This window comes from Mauremys mutica, chromosome 12 (assembly GCF_020497125.1).
Source record: "Mauremys mutica isolate MM-2020 ecotype Southern chromosome 12, ASM2049712v1, whole genome shotgun sequence".
In the NCBI taxonomy this organism is placed as follows: domain Eukaryota; kingdom Metazoa; phylum Chordata; order Testudines; family Geoemydidae; genus Mauremys; species Mauremys mutica.
Genome location: NC_059083.1, coordinates 32,085,396 through 32,106,424, shown reverse-complemented (window position 1 = coordinate 32,106,424; position 21,029 = coordinate 32,085,396). Strand labels below are relative to the sequence as shown.

Below are 21,029 nucleotides of genomic sequence, written 5' to 3'. Positions count from 1 at the left end.
GGATGCATGCATGCTTCCTACTGTATTTTCCACTGCATGCATCTGAGGAAGTGGGCTTTAGCCTATGAAAGCTTATGCTCAGATACATTTGTTAGTCTCTAAGGTGCCACAAATACTCCTGTTCTTTATGCTCAAGATAGTGCAATAAAAACAGCAATGTAGCGTGGGTAGCCGCTCGAGCTAGCTGCCCAAGTACATCCCCACCGTGATCCTGGCAGGTAACCTGAGCTGATGCCTAGGCTACCAAAGCTACACTGCTGCATTTAGCGTGCTAGTTCCAACAGAGCTAGCACACGTCTGTCTGCCCCATAGGGAAGCTTGCAGTGGAGACGTATCCTTAGAGCGGTTTAAATGTTGCAGATCCCAGGGGCACAGAGACGTGGTGAGCCTGCTCAGAATTCAATCCTGACATTGCACCAATGCTAGAGGCAATGAGGGTGGGTCACTCACATGCAAAATCATCAGGGTCAGGGACTGAACTGCTCCTTGGGAAATCCCCAGAGGTCCCTCACCTGGGACAGGTGTGGTTGGGAGATGGAGCCACTTTTTCCCACAGCAATTCATACCACATTCAATGGCCTTGCCTGCACTGGCTTGTTTTCCTTAATATGTCCCATTCTATGGGAGTATCTAAATGCCCCAAGCAAGATGGGTGCCTGATTGTGCCGGGCACCGTACACACCAGTAGTGAGGGACCATCCCTGCTCTCAAGAGTGTATTAAAATCTAAATAAGACCAGACAGCTCCACGGGTGCCAGCCATGGTGTGAACATGATATGGACTGGCTGCTGGCACCGTGACATCTGACCGTGCTCAGAGCCAGGGCAGACAAGGATTGTGGGGGAAATCCCTTCCCGTCTGGTGTATGTTAGGCAGCAGTGAGGCTTGTTACCTCCTCCCCACTGCCCCGCGGTACTGTCCTGTCACTGCATCCCACTCACTCACCGTCTGGTTTATTTCCTCTGTTCTCCAGACCCAGCTACGATGATGGGGAAGATTCCCATGTTCTCCCCCGGCTCCACAGTGAGCTCCGCTCTGCCCGGCTACGTCGCTCTCTGCCTCGCTCTACAGATTCACAGGCTGGCGTCAGGTAGGAGCTCCGGCCTCCTCGCTGGGTTTGCTGCTATTGCTGGTCATCACCATCCATCTCACATCACTGCCTTGTCTTGTAAACCACGCCTGCTCAATCTGCCCACAACCAGCAACGTGGAGAAACCACAGGGCACTGATGGGTCCCCAGTAGCCATGTTTGCTACCTATACGCAATCTTGTCAGGCCTAGCTACACACACGCTGCTGCTCTGACTGGCGGCTTCTAAGACATAGAACATGGTGAGCATCATTATGGAGCTCCCAAACTATTTAAAGGGACACTACCCAATTCCTTTACACTGCACTGCCGGACTGTATCAGTCACAGATCAGACTGTTCAGCCCCAAAGAGTCATGACTCCCCAACTCTCTGGTTATGAATCGAAAACACACAAGCCGTTCATACTGCACTAGGTACATCTGACTAGGGCTGAGAGCTAAACCTTGTGTCTCAGTGAGGATGTGAGGATATTTGCTGTCTTCTTTATTCTGTGCCATTGGTGAAGGCCTTATAGTGACTCACTCCACCCCTGGGGCTGCCTGCACTGCTACTCTGGCATTTTAGTTCCCTCCTGCTGTGGTTTCCATCCTGCTAATTGAACCTGCTCTCTCTGTCTCTCCTGATGCTGAGTCTCTGCCCTGAGACCTCTCCCCCCCCCCCCCCTGTGCAGTTCCACAACGGCTGGTTCTCTGCCCAATGCTCTTTTCTATCTGCCTCCTCCCCTCTCTCTGTTATCTGAGCTCTAACTTTCCCTGCATAGTGATGAGCTATTTTCATATCTTTACATCTTGCAGACCCTTACACCATCCCTACACTAGTTGCAGAGGCGCCGGCACTTCAGCATCATGAAAGGTCCTTGTGTATCAGCGAACCAGACCCTCAATATCCATTATACCCAAGGTGCCGATGAGACATCAGAGCCCTAGTCAGAGAAAATATGGACAGTGTATAACATTTCCTTGTGTACGTTGTGTGACAGATATTGCAGCCACACGTAGTATTTTGGGGACTATGAATATTCTGTGTGTCTTTGTGTCCCCATTATAAATAGTATCTTATGTGCTATATCAGCGATTCTCAAACTGTGGGTCGCGACCCTGTTTTAATGCAGTCGCCAGGGCTGGCATTAGAGTTGCTGAGGACCAAAGCCAAGCCCAAGCCCAAGCCAAGACCCTGAGCCCCACTGCCCAGGTGCAAAGCCGAAGCCCAATGGCTCCAGCCCTGGGTGGTGGGGCTCAGGTTACAGGCCCCCCTGACTGGAGCTGAAGCCCTTAGGCTTTCGCTTTGCCCCCTGCCAAGCTAGGATGGTGGGGCTTAGGCTTGGAATTTTCCCCCTTCTCCCCCCCACCCCGCCCCCCTGGGCTGTGTAGTAATTTTTGTTGTCAGAAGGGGGTCGTGGTGCAGTGAAGTTTGAGAGCCCCTGTGCTGTATGTGTCTTTGTGGGCACAGGATTGTAAACCACTCCAAGGGGGAGGGTTACCCCATCTCCTCCAGTATCTACGAACCATGGGGGGTAGTTACTGCTGGGACAGATAACAGCTCCAGAGAAGTACCACCCCGGGGAAATTGCTTAAACTAGTTCAGGGCAGGTCCCAGAAGCCCAAGAGAACAAAGATTTTTGGTATAAACCCTCGATTTAAACTGGTCAGAGGCCTGGGATCATGGGCTACAAACTGATGTGACTTGTTAACCAAAAGAACAAACCCTAAGAGCAGGTCTACACTAGGGTGGGGATCGATCTAAGATATGCAACTTCAGCTACGTGAATAGCGTAGCTGAAGTCGAAGTATCTTAGATCGATTTACCTTGGGTCCTCACGGCGCGGGATCGACGTCCACGGCTCCCCCGTTGACTCCGCTACCACAGCTCACTCAGGTGGAGTTCCGGAGTCAACGGGAGCGCATTCGGGGATCGATTACTACCCGCCGATCCGGTGAGTAGTGAAGATGTACCCTGAGAGAAAGTTTGGAAAGACTTTTGACCCTACCAGTGAGTCCCATGTGCCAAATGAGAATCCTTTGGGATAAGTGTAACAGGTTCAGACCTTTGATTGGTTTATGCTACGTTTTCTGTCAAGCTTTTATCCTTCAATGTTCTCTGCTTTGGAAGAGCCGTTTGGTTACTGGTAGTTGCTGGCACACAGTGTTCATAGCCCTGGGAGTGACAGCAAAACGCAGGTGCTGGTCTTTGGTCAGGCCTGCTGGGAAAACCAGTTAATTGAAGGGGGCTGCAAGCCTAAAACCCCAGTGCGGAGGGAGAGGGATGTGGGTCCCTGCCCAGGGAGAGGTGACAGCTGGAGTCTGAGACCTAAGGGGTCGTTCCTTGAGCAGACCACTTAGGGGATCAGAGGTGCAGTTACCCGAAGCCTGTGACTCTCTGCACTCATAGACATATCTAGGGCACTGCCTGGGTATGGGGTGTTCACTTCTAACGCAGGGAACTCTCTTACTGTGTGTTTTACTGCTCAGTTAATGCCACTTCCAATGCCTCGCCAATTTAACTTCAATTTTTCTTTGCACATTTCACGGCAGAGTTCACAGTGATTGGACCTGACCGTCCAATCATTGCCTCCCTAGGTGGGGAGGCCGTCCTGCCCTGCCACCTCTCCCCCAGGATGAGTGCTGAGAACATGGAGCTGAGATGGTTCCGATCCGAGTTCTCTATAGTCGTGCACCTGTACCGTGATGGGCAGGATCAGTATAGACATCAGATGCCGGAATATCAAGGAAGAACTGAACTCTTGAAAGGCGACATCAAGAATGGGAGTGTTTCCCTGAGAATACGCGATATCCGACCCTCCGACAATGGGCAGTACAAATGTTTTTTTCAGTCCGGTGTCTCTTATAAAGATGCTTTTTTGGAACTGCAGGTGGCAGGTCAGTGACTTGTTCTGATACTTTGACATCTTCAACAGGGTAATAAGTGGAGTCAGAGGGTTCATTGTGAGATGACTCTTGATTTTTCTCATGGTGGGGGGTAGCTCTGCTCTGGTTAAGGTTGATTCTAGTTTACTGTTTAACAACTGTTTTTTTCTGAGGGTTCAAAAATCCACACGCATACTCAGATTGTCTTGAAAATTTCTGTGACTCATTGGACTCTGGGTTGAGGTTAGTGAGCTAAATTTGAGGTCATTAGAGCAAGAAGTTAATGAGATACACAAACACCCCTGAAAGGACAGATGATATTAACATGTTGTGATTATTACAACTTTTTTGTGCACACCTGGCACCAAACAATGGCTGATCCTCCCCATGCTGATGCCACCAGCTGGGATTGATCTTGGCTGGTGTCTGGCACCCACAGGGTAACAGTGCTCGATGCACAGGGTCCAGTGGCCCTGCGCCTTGTCTAAGAGTGGGAGAGTTGAGGAATTCCCCCCAGGACAGATGAAGGCAGGTGGCCTGATGCCTGAAGGTGCTGCCAGACAGACCAGAAGGGAACAGGTGTAGCTAGTTCTGTGACGGTGATGTGAGGTTTAGATCAGGTGCAGCAAACACCAGACTGCTGACAATCCCCATGGCAATAAGACACCTCTGTGCATTGCTACTGACACAGCCTACAGACCTCAGCACTGAAATGAGGCAAACGTGATCCCTCTCCTCACATCGCAGTGAGAGCTCTGCCAGCCTGCTCGAATGAATCCCTCCACCAGTCACTACAGTGACTGCGAACACAGGGAAGGCAGCAGGAGTGATGGCAGAGAGATGCTGGAAAACAAATCCAAGAAACACAACACAAGCAATGGCACCTTCTCACAGCCCTTCCTCATGCCTGTGTATTACGGCACCACCCTCACTGAACCGTGCCCAGCGCCTGTTGCCAGCCCAGCGGGCAGAGTTAAGGTGGCAGGGCTGGGCCGCTGTGAGCCGTTACTTTGTATCTCTTGGGTTTCAGACGTTTAAGTTTAGCCGCTCTCTGCATTTTGGGAAGGCACAAGGCCCTGCCGGGCAACCGTCATTCTGCATTGACGAGTATTTGTTAGGAACTAATATGTAACTATAGAGCCCCTGTGGCCGAGATGGAGTCTGCTCTGCAGAGCGGCTCCGGCCCGGAACAAGCAACAGAGTCCTGTGGCACCTTATAGACTAACAGACCTATTGGAGCATTATGCAATAGGGTGTCCAGTTTGCATTATGTTCCAATACATCAGTTAGTCTATAAGGTGCCACAAGACTACTTGTTGCTTTTTACAGATCCAGATTAACATGGCTACCCCTCTGATACTTGCCAGGAACAGGCGTGCTCTGGAGTGCAGCAGGGTAATTCCCTTCCACCCAGGCCACAAGTGATGTGTCAGGGAGCATGCGGGGTCACATGCTCCCCCAGATTTGCTGCCTGGGTTGTACTGAACATGCTTAATAATACCGCTGAAGCCAGCTGCCCTCACTCTGTGTGTCCCCCACTGCCGGCAGGCATGAGTCATCCCTGTGCCAGGGGCACCTCTTCGAAATCCTCTGGGATAAACGCACACACACCGGAATAGTACAAAGAATATAGGAAGGGGAAATATTTATTTACAGAGGGATGAAGGGAGAAAAACAACGGGGAATATGGGGGTTGAGGATAAAACAGGCTGAGATCCAGCACGAGGCCCCAGTGGTACCACAACATAAAAGGGTAGATGCCAAGCACTGCGTCTGCCCAGGACTCCTGAACTCTGAGTCGAGTTCCAGCTCAGCAATGAGTCTTGGGTATCCTGGTCGTCTCTGGTGCCAGTGAACTTTCCCCAACAAACCTTCCGGTGCCCTACTCTGCCGCTCTCTGCAAAGCCACACAGAGCGACCACCTCCCCACTTACCTGGCTGCAGCCTCCCTCTTTATTCCCAATGCAAGATCACAAGCCCCAGTACTCAGGGCCCCATACAGCTCTGGGTGACAGGGATACTGGGTCCAGCTCTGATTTGTCCTCAGGTGATTCTTTCCCGTCACAATGCTCCTCCTGGCTCCTGTCCTGGGTGTCCCCAGTCAGCTACTCTGTCCCTCCCGGGCTTCGGACAGGTTCTCAGCTGCTTCTCTTGTTAGGAGCTACAGACACACACGCCCTGTTTCTCTTCCTCTCTCCACCCTCCTCTCCATAGATGCCTACTCCATGGGTGCTCCAGCTGCACTCGTGGACTTACATTTGACTATTAATTTAATGAGAAATGGGTTTTGATAATGATGTAATAAAATGTTTGGCTCATTACTGGGCACTGTAGGATTGTCACAAGTTCATTTATTTCTTCTGTAGGTTTGGGCTCTGCTCCTGCCATCTCTGTGGAGGGACATCAGGACAGAGGGATCCGGGTGGTGTGTCGATCAGCCGGATGGTACCCAGAGCCCGAAGCTGAGTGGAGAGATCTCCTGGGGAAGATCTTACAATCAGACTCTGAAAAAATATCCCCAGAGGCCAATGGCCTGTTTCAAGCAGAGATTGCCATTGTTCTAACAGAAGAGTCCAACCAGAAAGTATCCTGCTGTGTCAGGAACCCGCAACTCAACCAGGAGAGAGAGTCAGAGATTTCCGTAGCAGGTCAGTGCCCATCCCAGCCGCACATGGATAGACTGAGACGCTGCAGACATGGGCAGAGAGTATTTGTCATTGTGTCTCCTGTTTATTGGCCTGAACCTTCAAGGTGCTGCGCACTTCTTGGAAAGTCCCGAACAACCTCAGTTCTCTTTGAATGTGTCTGAATTGCAATTCAAAACCTGCGGCTGGCCCGTGCCAGCTCACTCGGGCTAAGGTGCTGTTAAACTGTGGTGTAGACGTTTGGGCTTGGGCTAGAGACCAGGCTCTAGGTCACTGCAAGGTGAGAAGGTCCCAGAGCCTGAGCTTCAGCTTGAGCCAGAAAGTTTCCACTGCAATTAAACAGCCCCTTAGCCCGAGCCCAGCGAGGCTGAGTCTGTTGGCAGGGGCCAGCTGCAGGTGCTAATTACAGTGTAGACATACCCGTCGACTCCAGTAGGAGCTGAGGGTGTTTAGCACCTTGCAGGCTGGGACGCCATTGGCCAGATTTTCATAACAGCTCAGGACTCAGCAATCATCATCCTTCTTATTGGGGCTGGGAGAGGGAACGCTCCTTTGTGGTGGTGGTATAGTGAGGACTGTGTTGGAATTGCAACTATCACTTTAAGAGTGGGGTGTTTCCAGGTCCTGTCTGCAGGCTAGAGGGCTCTGTAGGAAAGCATGTGAGCAGAATCAGGGCTTGTCGACAGGGACAGGGACAGAGCTGGGGTGTAAATCTGCCTGCGCACTAACTGTCTGTGTGAGCCCTGCTACGTGCACTAACAATTCCGTAGTGTGCTTTGATCTACCCCACTTGGAAATGGGAACAGATCAATGTGCACAAGGGAACTTTTAGTGCCTGGCTGCAGAGTGCACACAGCCAGTTAGTGCACAGCAGGCTAGTGCAAGGTGGATTTATACCCCAGCCTGCCACGCACTAACTGTTCCTATATAGACAAGGCAACGTAAAGCAAGGTGGGGTAATTTCTGCTCACTGCCTTAGGGAGCAGCCCTCCCCCACACTCCACCCCATCTCTGTTGTGGGTTCTTGCGTCTTAAGGTTCTGGATTCAGACATAAAGTTGTGTAACGCTGCAACCTTCCAGCAAGAGTATTTATGTTTGTGTCTAACTTCTGTGTGTGCTGTGACCATCACAGTTCTCAGTGGGGGTGGGGAGGGAATTCTCCTTTGCTCTCAGTGAGAGCTGTGGGTGCCGAGTATTTATGAAAATCAGGCTAATTAAGTCATTTTTCCTGACTAGCACAAGAGATCCTTGGCTATGGTCTGAGCATCGCTAATCAGATTACATCTGAAACTACCCCATCCGTGTAACAGCTGCACTATGGGCCCCCTCCTGCACTTCAGACTCTGGCAAAACTTCCATTGCCCAAGTCAGAACTGAGGATCAGGCTGTAACTTGTATTCAATTGCAGAAAAGTCCATCAACACAGAGCTCCACAGCGAGGGTGACCCCGCTCGCCCTGTGAATGTATCTTGTGGGTTTTCATTTCACAGTCACACAGTGGGCCTCATCCTTCCTTCCCTGCATAACCACAGGGCCACCCAGAGGATTCTGGGGGCCTGGGGTCTTCGGCAGCGGGGGGACCCTGCCATTCCAGGACCCACCGCCAAAGTGCCCCGAAGACCCGCGGCGGGGGCCCCCCACCACTGAATTACCGCCAAAGCGGGACCCACCTCCGAAGTGCAGCTGGGTCTTCGGCGGTAATTCGGTGGCGGGGAGCCCTCGCCGCGGGTCTTTGGGGCACTTCGGTGGCGGGTCCCGGAACGGAAGGGCCCCCCGTTGCCAAATTACTGCCAAAGACCCATCTGAGCTTCAGTGCTAATTCGGCGGCGGTGGGTCCTTCTACCCCGGAGCGGAAGGACCCTCCGCCGGCGAAGACCGGGAGCGGAAGAAACTCCGGGACCCACGAGAGTTTTCCGGGGCCCCCAGAGCGAGAGTAGGACCCCGCTCCAGGGGCCCCAAAAAACTCTCATGGGGGACCCTGCGGGGCTCAGGGCCTGGGGCAAATTGCCCCTCTTGCCCCTCTTCTGGGCGGCCCTGCATAACCAAGTCGACGGGAGCTTTGGGAGTGCTGGCAATAAAGGATCAGGCCCAAAATATTCAGAAGCAAAATCTGACCTAAGAGCAGCTCAAAAATATATAAAATCTGAAGTTTTTCTAAAAATTGGCAAATAACTTTGTTAATACTGAATGATTATTTCATCTATATAATAATAATAAGATGGTTGTGTTTGTAAAGCCCTGTTCATCTCAGATCTCAAAGTGCTGCACTGCTGACTAGCTTATGGGGGAGAACTGAGGACCTGGATTACCTCACTCCCCACCCTTAAATAGGATTTGCGTAAGGCGGGAATCCTTTGTTTCCTAGTTTGACCCCAACCCCAGCATCTCATGGAAAAGTGCAGAATTCAGGCTGGGTTCCGGTATCAGGTGACATGGTCACATGCCTCTGTAGGGCCCCTGTAGCCATTCTTCACAGGCTGACCCACAGGTTCATGGGAAGACTAAGCTCTTTTACCGTCCATTGTCTCTTGCCGATGGGCCATCAGCACTGTCTGGTTTTTCCATTGTTGTACCTGAAGTGTTAGCAAGGGTGTCACCCAAAATAGCATAGTCGAAATGCAGATACATAGTTAATATTCCTAACTTCAGATACAGACATGATACAGGCATACAAATTGGATCATCGCATTCAGTAAATCAGAACCTTTCAAATCATATCTCACATGAGCCATCTTGCATTAAGTATATCTCAGTTATGTTTTCATAAAGAATATGGAACGACACATCCCAGGTGTAACATAGTAGATCTGCACCCTACCCCCTCCTTACCCACAACAGCCCCCATCCCGTTCATTAACCATGCTCAGTAACCAGGCTAAAACTTGGACTTTCATTAGCTGAATAATAAAGCACAAAGGAGCCACATCTCACCTGGAGATTCTTTTAACTAGTCACAGAGTCACCATTGTCACAGAGTCCTGCCTTCATTCTGCACGTGTTTGCTCCCAAGTCAATGGCACTTTCTCTTGCAGAGCTGTTTTTCCCACGAGTCAATCCTGGGCTGGTGGCTCTGGGTGTGATTCTGGCTATCCTGGCTGTTCTCATTCTCCTGGCCAGTTACTGCATCTGGAGGCAGCACAGAGCAAAAGGTAAATTAACAAGAGGGAGGAATTTGATGTGTGATAGACAGTGAAAATCAAAACCAAAGGTAGAGAGACCGGGATTAAGGGCCTTTGATTCAGTGTTCCTCAGGAGAGTGCCAGGCAGTGATCACAAAACGCAGAAATGGTCCTTCAGTGATCTGTGTGTTTATAGGAAGCTGGGCTTTTCGTAGCTGCCTAAGAGGTCTGAATGCCCAATTTTTATTTACAGTAATGGGCACTGAATGTACAAGCCCCCAAGGTAGCTGTGAAAGTCCCACCCGGAGGGTTTTCTCACCTGAAGTGCTGTGAATTGTATGTAGAAATGTACCAGTGTCAGAAGAATTGGGAAGGGGAAATGTCTGTTATAGTGATTTCTCAGTGGGGACGGAAGCAGGTAGTTCAGAGAAGCAGAGAGGAGCTGTGCTGTTTTCTTGTGCTTTGTACTTGTGAAAGTTGGAACTGGATGTTGCACCTTTAGAACTGTCACCTACACACTCTGTCAGCACCAGGTGTGAACTGGTGTAGTTCACGGCTTTATGTGGGCTGAGTCCACAGGATTGCTGTCAAGGCTGATTCCCCACTCTGGCACTTCGAGTGCAGCAGGTGGGGGCCCACAAGGACTCTAAAAATTAATACTGGCCACTCCAGGCTTGTATTAAACTCCCAAGGTTGCAGCCTCTCTCTGACCTTGGATGGGTAGAAGCTGCCACCACCCAAATGCAAAACCGCTTGGAACCCAGGAAGGTGCACAGGGGAGTTCCTTTTTGTGGGGCACCCTCAAGCCCTTTCATCTCCCCCATCCCCGGGGAAGAGCTGAGAAAGGAAAATAAAGAAATCAGCTGTTGCCACCAGCTAACAAAAAATCATGTGCATAAACCTCTTAAGACACAAAAATCCAAATCCTGTTCTTTAAAAAGGTAAATTTTATTAAAAACAAAAAGAAAGAAAATACATCTGAAAACTCAGATTAAAGAGCAATTCCAAAAATTAAGCCCCAAAAATAATTTTCTGGGTGTTCAGTTTAAAGGTTACAAGCAACAAAAGCATCTGGGGTTAGCACAGAGGAGTCCACAAGCCATAAGAAATAAACAAAATAAACCTAGTTGCATCTTCCTACACATTTTCTGATCTACTTACTTATCTGGGTTCCAAATAAGCAATTCTTAGGTATGATTCTGATGATTTTCATCCCTGGCCTTCAGCTTCTCACAGCATCACTGCTGCCCTGTTCCCCTCTTCTCCGGAGAACAACAGACAGACAGACAAAGGGAAGTTTTTTCCCAATTTTAAAAAGTTCTAGCCCTCCCATTGGCTCTTTGGGCCAGGTACCCACTCACTTCCCTTTACCTATGCGTGCAGTCAGACTTTTTAACCCTTTACAGGTAAAGCAAGTAGAGAACAGGTACCAAGACGGATGCTATAGCTAACTGGCTGGCTGGGTGTCCACTAAAGGGACCGACCCCCCCCCCCATTTATCACAATTGTCAACCCCAAATGTTCAAAAATCATGAATCAGGCTCACCAGCAATCAGGAGATTGGCTTTAAAATCATGGGATGATGTAACAATAGTCGATGGGGGCTTCTTTTTATTTGCCTTCTGCTTTTTGAGCCTATAGGGTGCACTGGAGTCACATTTTGAAACAAGGGCTAGAAACATACTTTTTCTCTAAGAAGGAAGGCTGAAATCATCACATCTTCACTAGACTCCAGGAGCTGGGGGTTTAAGGAAAATAATAATTATCAGGAGACTCATGACAAAATCATGAGAGTTGGCAGCACTGATTAGGTGACAGGGATTAACTCATTTTGAGTGGTGTATAGAATTTGTCTGTGGGCCCAGAGAGAATTCTGTTGGGCTCATTTCCAAACACGAAACCATCAGAACAATCAACTGTCACTGTCTTGTTCCCTGGGCCTTTCAGAGAATTCTCCGCACCAGCTGCACTGGTGAGCTGGGGCTAGGATGCTGTAATAACACAAACACACTCAGGATTTGCACGGCTGCTCTGACACGCTGCTCACACTAGGACACAAGATGCTCTCGCTCAGGCTGTGCTCAGCAGTGACTGGCAGACATGTTGCAACCTCCATTTCCAGCAGTGTTGGTACCCCAGGGCTGACGCACCACAGGGTCGAGCTCCCAATGGGAAAGAGCTGAACTTAGAGACGATGCCTGTAGGGGCCCATTCACACACCCCTCCCTGGCTCACGCTGACCTGAGCACCCAGCTAAAGAAAGGCCTCTCCACCCCATTCTTAGCTGGGGCACCTCCCACTGAACCGGGCCATACAGGGAGCTATTCCCTTGTAACGTTAGGACCAGGAGGCAGGCACCATCCCTAAGATTGGAAGTTGGCCTGGGATGGGAGTGCAGGGACCTCCACAGACAGACCCATCTGTGTCTCTCCCTTTGTTCCTCTATTTCATACCTACAGCAGAGCTGCATTAAACAATAGGAACTTCACCATAAACATGAGGGAATGAAATCTCACCTCTCCCCCTTTTCTCCCCCTAGAGACGCTGCGATCTGAACTGGAGAGCGAGAAAGGTCAGTGTCTGGGCTAGTTACATTAATTGATGTAAGGGTTATTCCCAGAAATATGACAGGGGAATCTCATCTCTCCCCCTTTTCTCCCCATAGAGAAGCTGCGATCTGATCTGGAGCGCGAGAAAGGTCAGTGTCTGGGGCCAGTGGGGTAGGTTAAAGGTTATACGAGAATGTTACCCCAAAATGTGGCAGATGTAAAGATCGTCACAGTTAGGGATTCCCCCCTCACCTCTGGGGACCCAGCTGTGCATGGAGGGCCCATAGGACGTGATGGCTCAGGCTGTGGCTATGGAGCTGCATGGGCTGCAACGCCTGCAGCGGGGACCTGGCAGAGCAATGGGGAGCGGTGATGGGTGGGAAATCAGCAGAGCCCCTCCCTTCAGCAGGCGTTGTGGGGGAAGGTATTTGCACAGAGACAATTCCAGTGGGGAGGGAGGGGAGAGGGAGAGTAAGTGTGTATGCTGGAGAAATTGCAAAACACCCGTGGGATGGAACAATTACAAATAACGTGCTGGTGTTTGAAGGGGTGATGGGCAGTGTCTCCGTATTGGCACCAGAGCCCAAGCAGTGAGCTCAGGGCTGCTCGCGCCGACACAGACGGGCTCTGAAGGGGAAGGGGCCATTTGCCCTAAAACCCCATGGAAATTACAGACACAGCACCCTGAGGCCAGGCCTGAGTCGCCCTAGCCTGGCCGGGCCAGAGACCAGGGTCATTGCTGGGGACTGAGACTTGTCCAGTATTTAACACAATTCCTCACATGGGATCCCCCCGTGTTCTGGCCTTTCCACGGCCATGTAATGAGGGAAGGGGCAGGATTTCACCCTCAGTGACCGTGTGTGTGTGTGTGTGTGTGTGTGTGTGTGTGTGTTCGTGTTCGTTCTGGTATCCAGGACCATGAGGCATTTCATACTTGGAGGAAGGGAGGGAGAATGTATCTCCTCTCCCTATTTTAGCAGGCACAGAGCTCACACTGTATTTGGATGGAGGAGGGAGGGGCCTGTATTCACTGTTCCTCACCACAGCAACCTTTGATGACAGGTAGCTGCCCCAGTGCCCTCTGCCATTGCCCCACTGCCGCCCTCCCCAGTACCTGTCCTCATCCAGCTGTGAGGGAGAAGCACAGAAGTTGGATGTTTCTGCTAAAATGATCAGTAGTGAGACAATTGCAAATGGTGATAATTAAATTGTCATTGATCAGGCCTGGAGCCTGGTCTACACTAGGCGTTTAAATCGGTTTTAGGAGCGTAAAACCGATTTAACGCCCAACCCGTCCACACCAAGAGGCCCTTAATATCGATATAAAGGGCTCTTTAAACCGGTTTCTGTACTCCTCCCTAACGAGAGGAGTAGCGCCAATATCGGTATTAACATATCGGATTAGGGTTAGTGTGGCCGCTGATCGACGGTATTGGCCTCCGGGAGCTATCCCACAGTGCACCACTGACCGCTCTGGACTGCAATCTGAACTCGGATGCAGTGGTCAGGTAGACAGGAAAAGCCCCGCGAACTTTTGAATATTTCCTGTTTGCCTAGCGTGGAGCTCCGATCAGCACGGGTGGCGATGCAGTCCGAAATCAAAATTAAAAAAGAGCTCCAGCATGGACCATGCGGACGTGATCGCTGTAAGGGCAGGCAAATCCGTTCTATCAGCGCTCCGTTATAGAAGATGAAATTCAGAATCATTTTTAAAAATTCTCCAGACAGAACCCGGAAGTTCCAAGGGGCGGGGGAGGCTGCGGGAACTATGGGATAGCTAGGGAATAGCTACCCACAGTGCAACGCTCCAGAAACCGACGCTAGCCTCGGACCGCGGACGCACACCACCGAATTAATGTGCTTAGTGTGGCCGCGCGCACTCGATTTTATAAAATCTGTTTTACAAAACCGGTTTATGCAAATTCGGAATAGTCCCGTAGTGTAGACGTACCCTTAATGTCAGCTTCCCAATCCCACTGTGCTGAGTGTGAGCAGCAAACAGCGCTGCCTGCAGACTCAGGCAGATCTCGATGGGCTGGAGCACTGCTTACACTGAGATCACTTGCTCAATTATGCCTTCATACCCATAAAAACTGGGCACATTTTAATAAATGGAGGATGAGATTTTCACCCACACTTCAACCTCTTTATGGTCAGTAAAAGGACCAGAGCAGCATTAAAGGGCTCCAGAAGGCCTGGATCCAGGTGCGGGAGGATTCCTCCAGTGCAGCCACTGCAGTGAACAGCTACAGGCTGCCCTCTGAGGACCCACTCACAACCCCTATTGTAGGTGTGTGGGAGATGGACCTGGGAACAAGAGGGTGGTGTCAGGAGAGGGGCCCAGGGCACAGTGCTGCAGAGATCCTGGGCTGTGCTGCTGCCCTTCACCTAGGGAAAGGCTGCTGTAACTAAAGGCACAAGATAAGCCAGAAAAACTCACTCCCATTACGGGATAACAGCACTGACATGCGGTGTTATACCCGTGTAACAAGAGCAGTTTAAATTCCCACCTTACCATGTACTGGTGTAACCTTCCTGTGCAGACAAGCCCTGAGTTACAGCGGGGGCTGCTTTAGCATCCAGAGCACCCAGGATCAGGGGGATACGGGGCAGTGCTTAAAGCTGCCTTAGCCCTCCTGTGCCCCTGGGCTACGGGTTCTGAGCACAGAATCTCACCCTGAGAGTTTAGATCCTGGAGCACAATGATGTGGCAATTCTGTAACTAGAGGGTTGCTTACTTCATTGCTTACATAGGCCCAGGGCTGCATCCAGCTGGGCTCACCCCAGCCCCGCAACCTTCAAATGGGTCCCTTCCCCCCCACACACACTGTAGCTATAACCCTACTGATTTTTGAGAAAAGCAGAAAACTGGAAAAAACTAATTTCCACTAAAATCAGGCTTTTCCGATTTTCCCCCATATCCGTAGGGTTCTGAGCAGGGTGGGGAGGCGAGGGGCCAGGCTGGAATAGGGGCGTAAGGAGTCCAGCTGGCAGGGGCTGGTTGAAGGGGAGGTGAGAAGCCCAGCAGGAGAGGGGGTGACTGGAGTGGAATGAGGAGCCTGTTAACCCTAACTCTGACCTCACCCTCACCTGAAACCCTTAGCCCACCTTAATGGCTCACTCTCGTTATAGCTGGTATAGCAACGCCCATTTTTTCATGTTCTCTGTATATATATATATATATCTTCCCACTGTATTTTCCATTGCATGCATCTGATGAATTGGGTTTTAGCCCAGGAAAGCTTATGCCCAAATAAATTTGTTAGTCTCTAAGGTGCCACAAGGACTCCTCGTTTTTGTTTTTGTTTTCCCCTCACCCTGTATCTCGAGGGAATCGGGCTGTTACAAATGTCCAGATTTCATGAAAATCAGGAGGGTTCCACCCACTGATGCCTAGAACACGCTGGAGCTGATGGACGTGGTTTTCAAAAGTTCTCCCATTACAGACAGACAGAAATGCCACCAAGTTCAGTGTGGGGCCTCCCTTCACTCAGCTAGAGAGGAAAGGAGATGGCCATTTACTCAGTGTTTTGCCTGCACCTGGCCTTGTGTCCCCAGTATAACGTGGGCAGTGGGAATAGCTAGAGGCAGAGCCCCTGTGTGTTCTACTTTCTACCAGCAGAAAAATGATTCCAATGAGTTTGCAATACTTACAGATAAATCTTCTGCCTTGTAACCCACCTCTCCTGTTATTCACTTCCAGCGGCGCATCGTGCAGAGAAAGGTGAGGTCCCTTTGTTCATTTCACTGGGGACAGGAGGGGGAATCTCAGACTTTACAACAAGGTTCATAGCCCCTCTGGGCAGCTCTTAGAGCTCACTGTGAACAGAAAGTCAGTCTGGTTTGTGCGGTGCACAGAGAAGCTCGGCCCCTCAGCCTTCGCACTCAGGACACGGAGCGAACAGACCCAAACCCCACTCACTGAATTCCCACGGGTTTGTTGCTCCCACACAGCCGGGGGCGGGAGCAGATTTGGGGTCACTCTGCCTGTAGCCAGCGCTGTGCCCAGGCTGTGAGCTGGCTGTTGTAGTTCACCTCCTCTGTGTCCAGAGGGACATAGTGGTTGATGATGTCATCATGCTACTTGTGACAGCGTCACTCTGCCTGTCTTCTCTCCTGTGCTGATTGGCTGACAGCTCCAACCCCCTCTCACCCGGTCCTGTCACCCCAATCTCACTCCACCCCCTGCTCCCCCTCTCTCCCACACAGCACAGTGTGACTGTTAAATGGTGGCACTGATGTGGCATTTGCACTATCGCTCTGCTCACTCTGCTTGTGCGTTCTGCCCCTTCCCCAGCCCTGTGCCTGTCTTGTCCGGTTAGACTGTGAGCTCTTCACGGGAGGGGTTGGTGACTCCTATGTGCTTTAAGGTCTTTTTGACTTGCTTCTCTTCTGCAAGATAATGTGACACTGACTCATTTCTCCTTGTTTTATTTTTAGATAAACTCCAGGTTGAGCTCAGTAAGTTCCATTCCCCCCAGTATCACCCTGTGTGACATTGTCTCCTGCTCAGTGTGTCTGTGTTCAGGGGAGTTCTCACCCCTCTGTCTGTGTTTGGTTGCAGGGTGGAGACGCGCCCAGCTCTACTCAGGTACTGTACATACCACTAGTGTTTTATCCATGATGACACCCACCTCCCCCTGGGAGCTCTCTGCTCCTTTCCCTGCACAGAGCATTTTCCTATGACATTCAATGGGCTGAAAACAGCAATGTCACTGGGGGTGGATGGAAAGGGGCAGACAAAACCCAGGTTTATTGCAGAGGAGGGACCTGCCCCCTTTGGGAAAGGGCTGATTGGTGAGGGAATACTGCCCCCTATGTTAAGTTCTCCTCACACCTTCTATGGGCCATCTTAATTATCACTTCAAAAAGTTTTTTTCCTCCTGCTAACGATAGCTCATCTCAATTGATTAGACTCTGCCTGTTGGTATGCATACTTCCACCTTTTCATGTTCTCTGTATGTATAAATATCCCCTGTCTGTGTGTTCCATTCTATGCATCCGAAGAAGTGAGCTGTAACTCACGAAAGCTCATGCTTAAATAAATTTGTTAGTCTTTAAGGTGCCACAAGTACTCCTGTTTTTTTTGCCCCCTGGTGTCACCTTTCCAGGGCGGTACCTGGGCTCTGCAGGATGGACATTCTTATCTGGCCATCTTTTTTTTTTTTTTTTTTTTTTTTTTAGGATAGCTATTACTTTATTTGAGAAAATGTGGTATAGAAACAGGTCAGCTTCTGTTAGCCTCTCCACCTCCCCCAAGCTTCAGATACACAGTAGAGGAATGGGGAAGACAGATGGAACAGAACTGGCTTCTCGCTGCAGGCTGCAGGGCTGAGTGATGGTTGAACTGAACTTCCAAGCTCTCTCTTCCCAGCAGCAGGCTCAGACTGGGCTTTAGCCACAATTTCCTTCCAGCGTAACAGGCCCTGACAGGAGCTGTTCAGTGTCTCCATGGATCTGGGGTGAGGAAGGCCCTGTCCCCACTACAAGGGCAGACAGGTTTTTATCACCAGCTTGTGACACTCCCCTGACCCAGTTGCAACAAATTGTGCCCACGCGGCAGCTTTTCTGCCTCACAGCCGTGGCTGAGCTCTGTGTGTGCATAGGTGCTGACTTTTGGTTTTGCCGATGGGTGCCCCATCTTGGCTCCGCCCCCTTCCCCATGGTCCTGCCCTCACTCTACCCCACTCCATCTCTTCCTGCCCCCACTCGGCCTCCTCCCCTTAGATCCTCTCCCCTGAGCATCTCCTGCCCACTGCTCACTCCTTTCTGCTCCCTCCTGCCTTGAAGGCGAGGTCTGTGTGTTGGGTGGGGGGGGGGGGCGTTCAGCCTCCCTCAAAACTGACAATTTTCAGCATATTTATACACTTCCTTCATATTCTTTTATTGAATGTGTGTCTGTCACAGGTATCACAGCAATGTCATTATTCAAACAGTAACGAACTACAGCATTACATTGTCATGAATTCCAGTGTGTTAAAATCATTACACTCAGCTACACGCTGTCTTCACTGACACCCCTGTGTAAAGACATTGTGTTCACGCTGTGCCTCACCCCGGCTTAGCGCCTGGTTGGGAGCTGAGGGCCAGGGATGGCTGTGGGAAGAAGGTGGATGGGAGGCACAAGCAGTGGGGAGTCTTTCCCTGCTCCCTTCTTCTGTTCTCCACTTCCTTCCTATCACTCTCCCTGCCCCTTTCCCTCCCCCTTGTTTCTTCTGTAACTCCTTGCTCCCTCCCCTTCCTGATGTTTCCCCCTTCTTGCTTCCCACCTGTGTCCTTTTACCCATCTCGCTCTGCTCCGCACCTCCTGGGGGCACTGTCCACACACTCAAAGCGGCAGAGGAGGTTCCTCCTCCTCAGGTAGGAAGGGTGTCCTAGTGGTTAAGGCACAGGCCTGGGGCTCAGGTGTCCTGGGTTTGGTTCTCTGCTCTGCCACTGACTCCCTGCTTAGCCTTGGGAAAGTCACTTCACCTCTGGGTGCCCTAGATCCCACTTGCCACATGGGGCTAATCCTGACCCTGCCTCCGAGGCTGAATCCCTTCATGGCTGTGTGGTGAGGGGGGAAATGGAGATACCAAGGTGGGTAGATTTGGCTGAATTTCTCCATAGCTGGAGAGTGAGAGCCAGCTCCGCACAGGGGGCACGGGAGAGAGAGGGGCTCAGGCCAGCTCCACACAGAGTGGGGTCGGGGCTTCAGCCCTGCAGCTTCTGCCCCTAGGGTGGCTGGGGCTCCCGACCCAGAGACTTCAGCCCCACATGTTCTGCCAGGGTCCAGGGCTTCTCCTCCCCCCTATCCCCGCACCATGGCTTCTGCCCCACCCACCCTCTGCTCCCTGGTGCTGCCCCTCCTCTGCCGTTCCTCTCCTCACCCCACTCTATCCCAACATCAGCCCCTCCCCTCTCTCTGTTCTGTGCTCCAGTGACCACCCCTGCCCTAGCAAGCTCCTCTCCCACAGGTTCCTGCCTCACTCTGTCCCCCTGGCACCTGCCCATTTCCTTCCCACCCCCCATGCTCCTGGTGTCTGCCCCACTCATCATCCCCCCACCCCTGGCACCTGTCCCTCCTCTTGACTCTGATCTGCCCCTCTGGAGTCCACCCTCTTCTCATTTCCTCTGCCCCTTGGCCGCCGCCCCATTCCCTTACACCCCTTTGCCCCCTGCTACCTGCCCCTTCCTTTGCTTCCCTGTGCTCCCTGGGGTCTGTCTCCTTCTTCTTGATGCCCATCCCTCCCCTCGCCCCTGGAACCTGCCCTCCCCTTCGCCATCCCTCTGCTCCCCACCTTCCTGTCGTTCCCCTCAAGTTTTCTCTCATGGGCAGACAGGGCCCTGACTCTCCTTAAAGGGCAAGACTCCCCCTTCCTCCCCCCACGCCTAGCAATTAATGGGGACGCAGATTAATTTACCTTTGATCCCAGTGACCAGCCCCTGCCCCCGGCCCTGACGCTGTGACTCTCTCCCCAGTGGACGTGACTCTGGATCCAGACACGGCAAATCCCAAACTCATCCTGTCTGAGGATCGGAAACGTGTGAGATGTGGACATACACGACAGGATCTGCCCGACAACCCTGAGAGATTTGATCCTTGTCCCTCCGTCCTGGGCGTTCAGGGGTTCGCGGGTGGGAGGCATTATTGGGAGGTGGAGGTGGGAGACAAGACAAGATGGGATCTGGGGGTTTGTAGTGAATCTGTGAGCAGGAAGGGATGGATCACAGCCACACCTGAGGATGGATTCTGGGTCGTGTGGCTGAGGGAGGAGGAATACAAGGCCCTCACCTCCCCCTTGACCCCCCTCCCCGTGAGCGTCAGGCCCAGCCGGGTGGGGATTTTCCTGGACTATGAGGCAGGCGAGGTCTCGTTTTACAATGTGACTGACAGGTCCCATCTCTTCACTTTCACTGACACCTTCTCCGGGAAGCTCCGCCCTTATTTCTATCCTGGTGTCAACACCTGGGGTACAAATGCAGATCCCCTGAAAATCTGCCCGGTCCCAGCTCAGACCGAAGGGAATCTCTGTCCCTGACTGTGACACCCACGGCACAGACTGGCCCCTTCCAATGTCGTTGCTCTTCCCACCCTCCCCTCCGCCAGTGGTGGGGGCCAGTTACTGCAGCAACTGGACTTTCTGTGTTGACTGGACGCTGCCAGTTTCCCTTTTCAACTGGAGCCTCCAGTCAAAAACCAGACACCTGGGAACCCCCATCCCCCACCTTTCCCGTCCCCTGCCCCAGGGGTAGCAGGTGGTGGGGGATGGGGTCTTTCACTCCTGTCAGAATTTTCTACCCCTGAGCAGAGTCTGAGGGGAGGCACATCACATGGCATTGCTAGGACTCCTTTTTGTTTTAACCATGATGTGTTATGAACATTTTCAATGTCATAATTCAGTTTTGAAGATTTATTCACAATATGCCATTCATGGCATGTGCCCTACACTTACCTTGATTATTTGAAAATAAATATCCTAAAATTATCTTTTGATGGATTCATTTGTGGTTTTTATCTAGTCTGCTGGTGTCTAGGTGGCATGGGCTGCTGAAACTATTTTTCCTAGATAATTTCCCCCTAAACTTTCTTTCAGAAATATCTGTGTTCCTTTCCCTATTTCTCACTGACTTATGTGTAATTACTGTGGTTTCTTATCCAGTCTTATTGTGTTATTACATGGGAAAAAATGTTGGCAAATAGGTTAATGTACAACATGGTTTTTACTGTCTGACAAGACACAAAAATGTGTTGTCACTCACAATTTACAGCATGAAGAG

The 21,029-nt window shown here is 51.2% G+C and overlaps 1 protein-coding gene across 1 annotated transcript; it reads left to right on the top strand.

Moving 5' to 3' along the window:
- The first annotated feature begins 987 nt into the window (after positions 1 to 987).
- On the top strand, positions 988 to 20,359 carry LOC123346679 (butyrophilin subfamily 1 member A1-like). The gene is made up of 10 exons (XM_044984153.1): positions 988 to 1,090; positions 3,611 to 3,967; positions 6,322 to 6,603; positions 9,634 to 9,750; positions 12,260 to 12,292; positions 12,386 to 12,418; positions 15,973 to 15,993; positions 16,710 to 16,730; positions 16,834 to 16,860; positions 19,731 to 20,359. Exons 1-10 carry the CDS (start codon positions 988 to 990, stop codon positions 20,288 to 20,290), a joined length of 1,554 nt encoding a protein of 517 aa, XP_044840088.1. The 3' UTR covers positions 20,291 to 20,359.
- Positions 20,360 to 21,029: the final 670 nt, after the last annotated feature.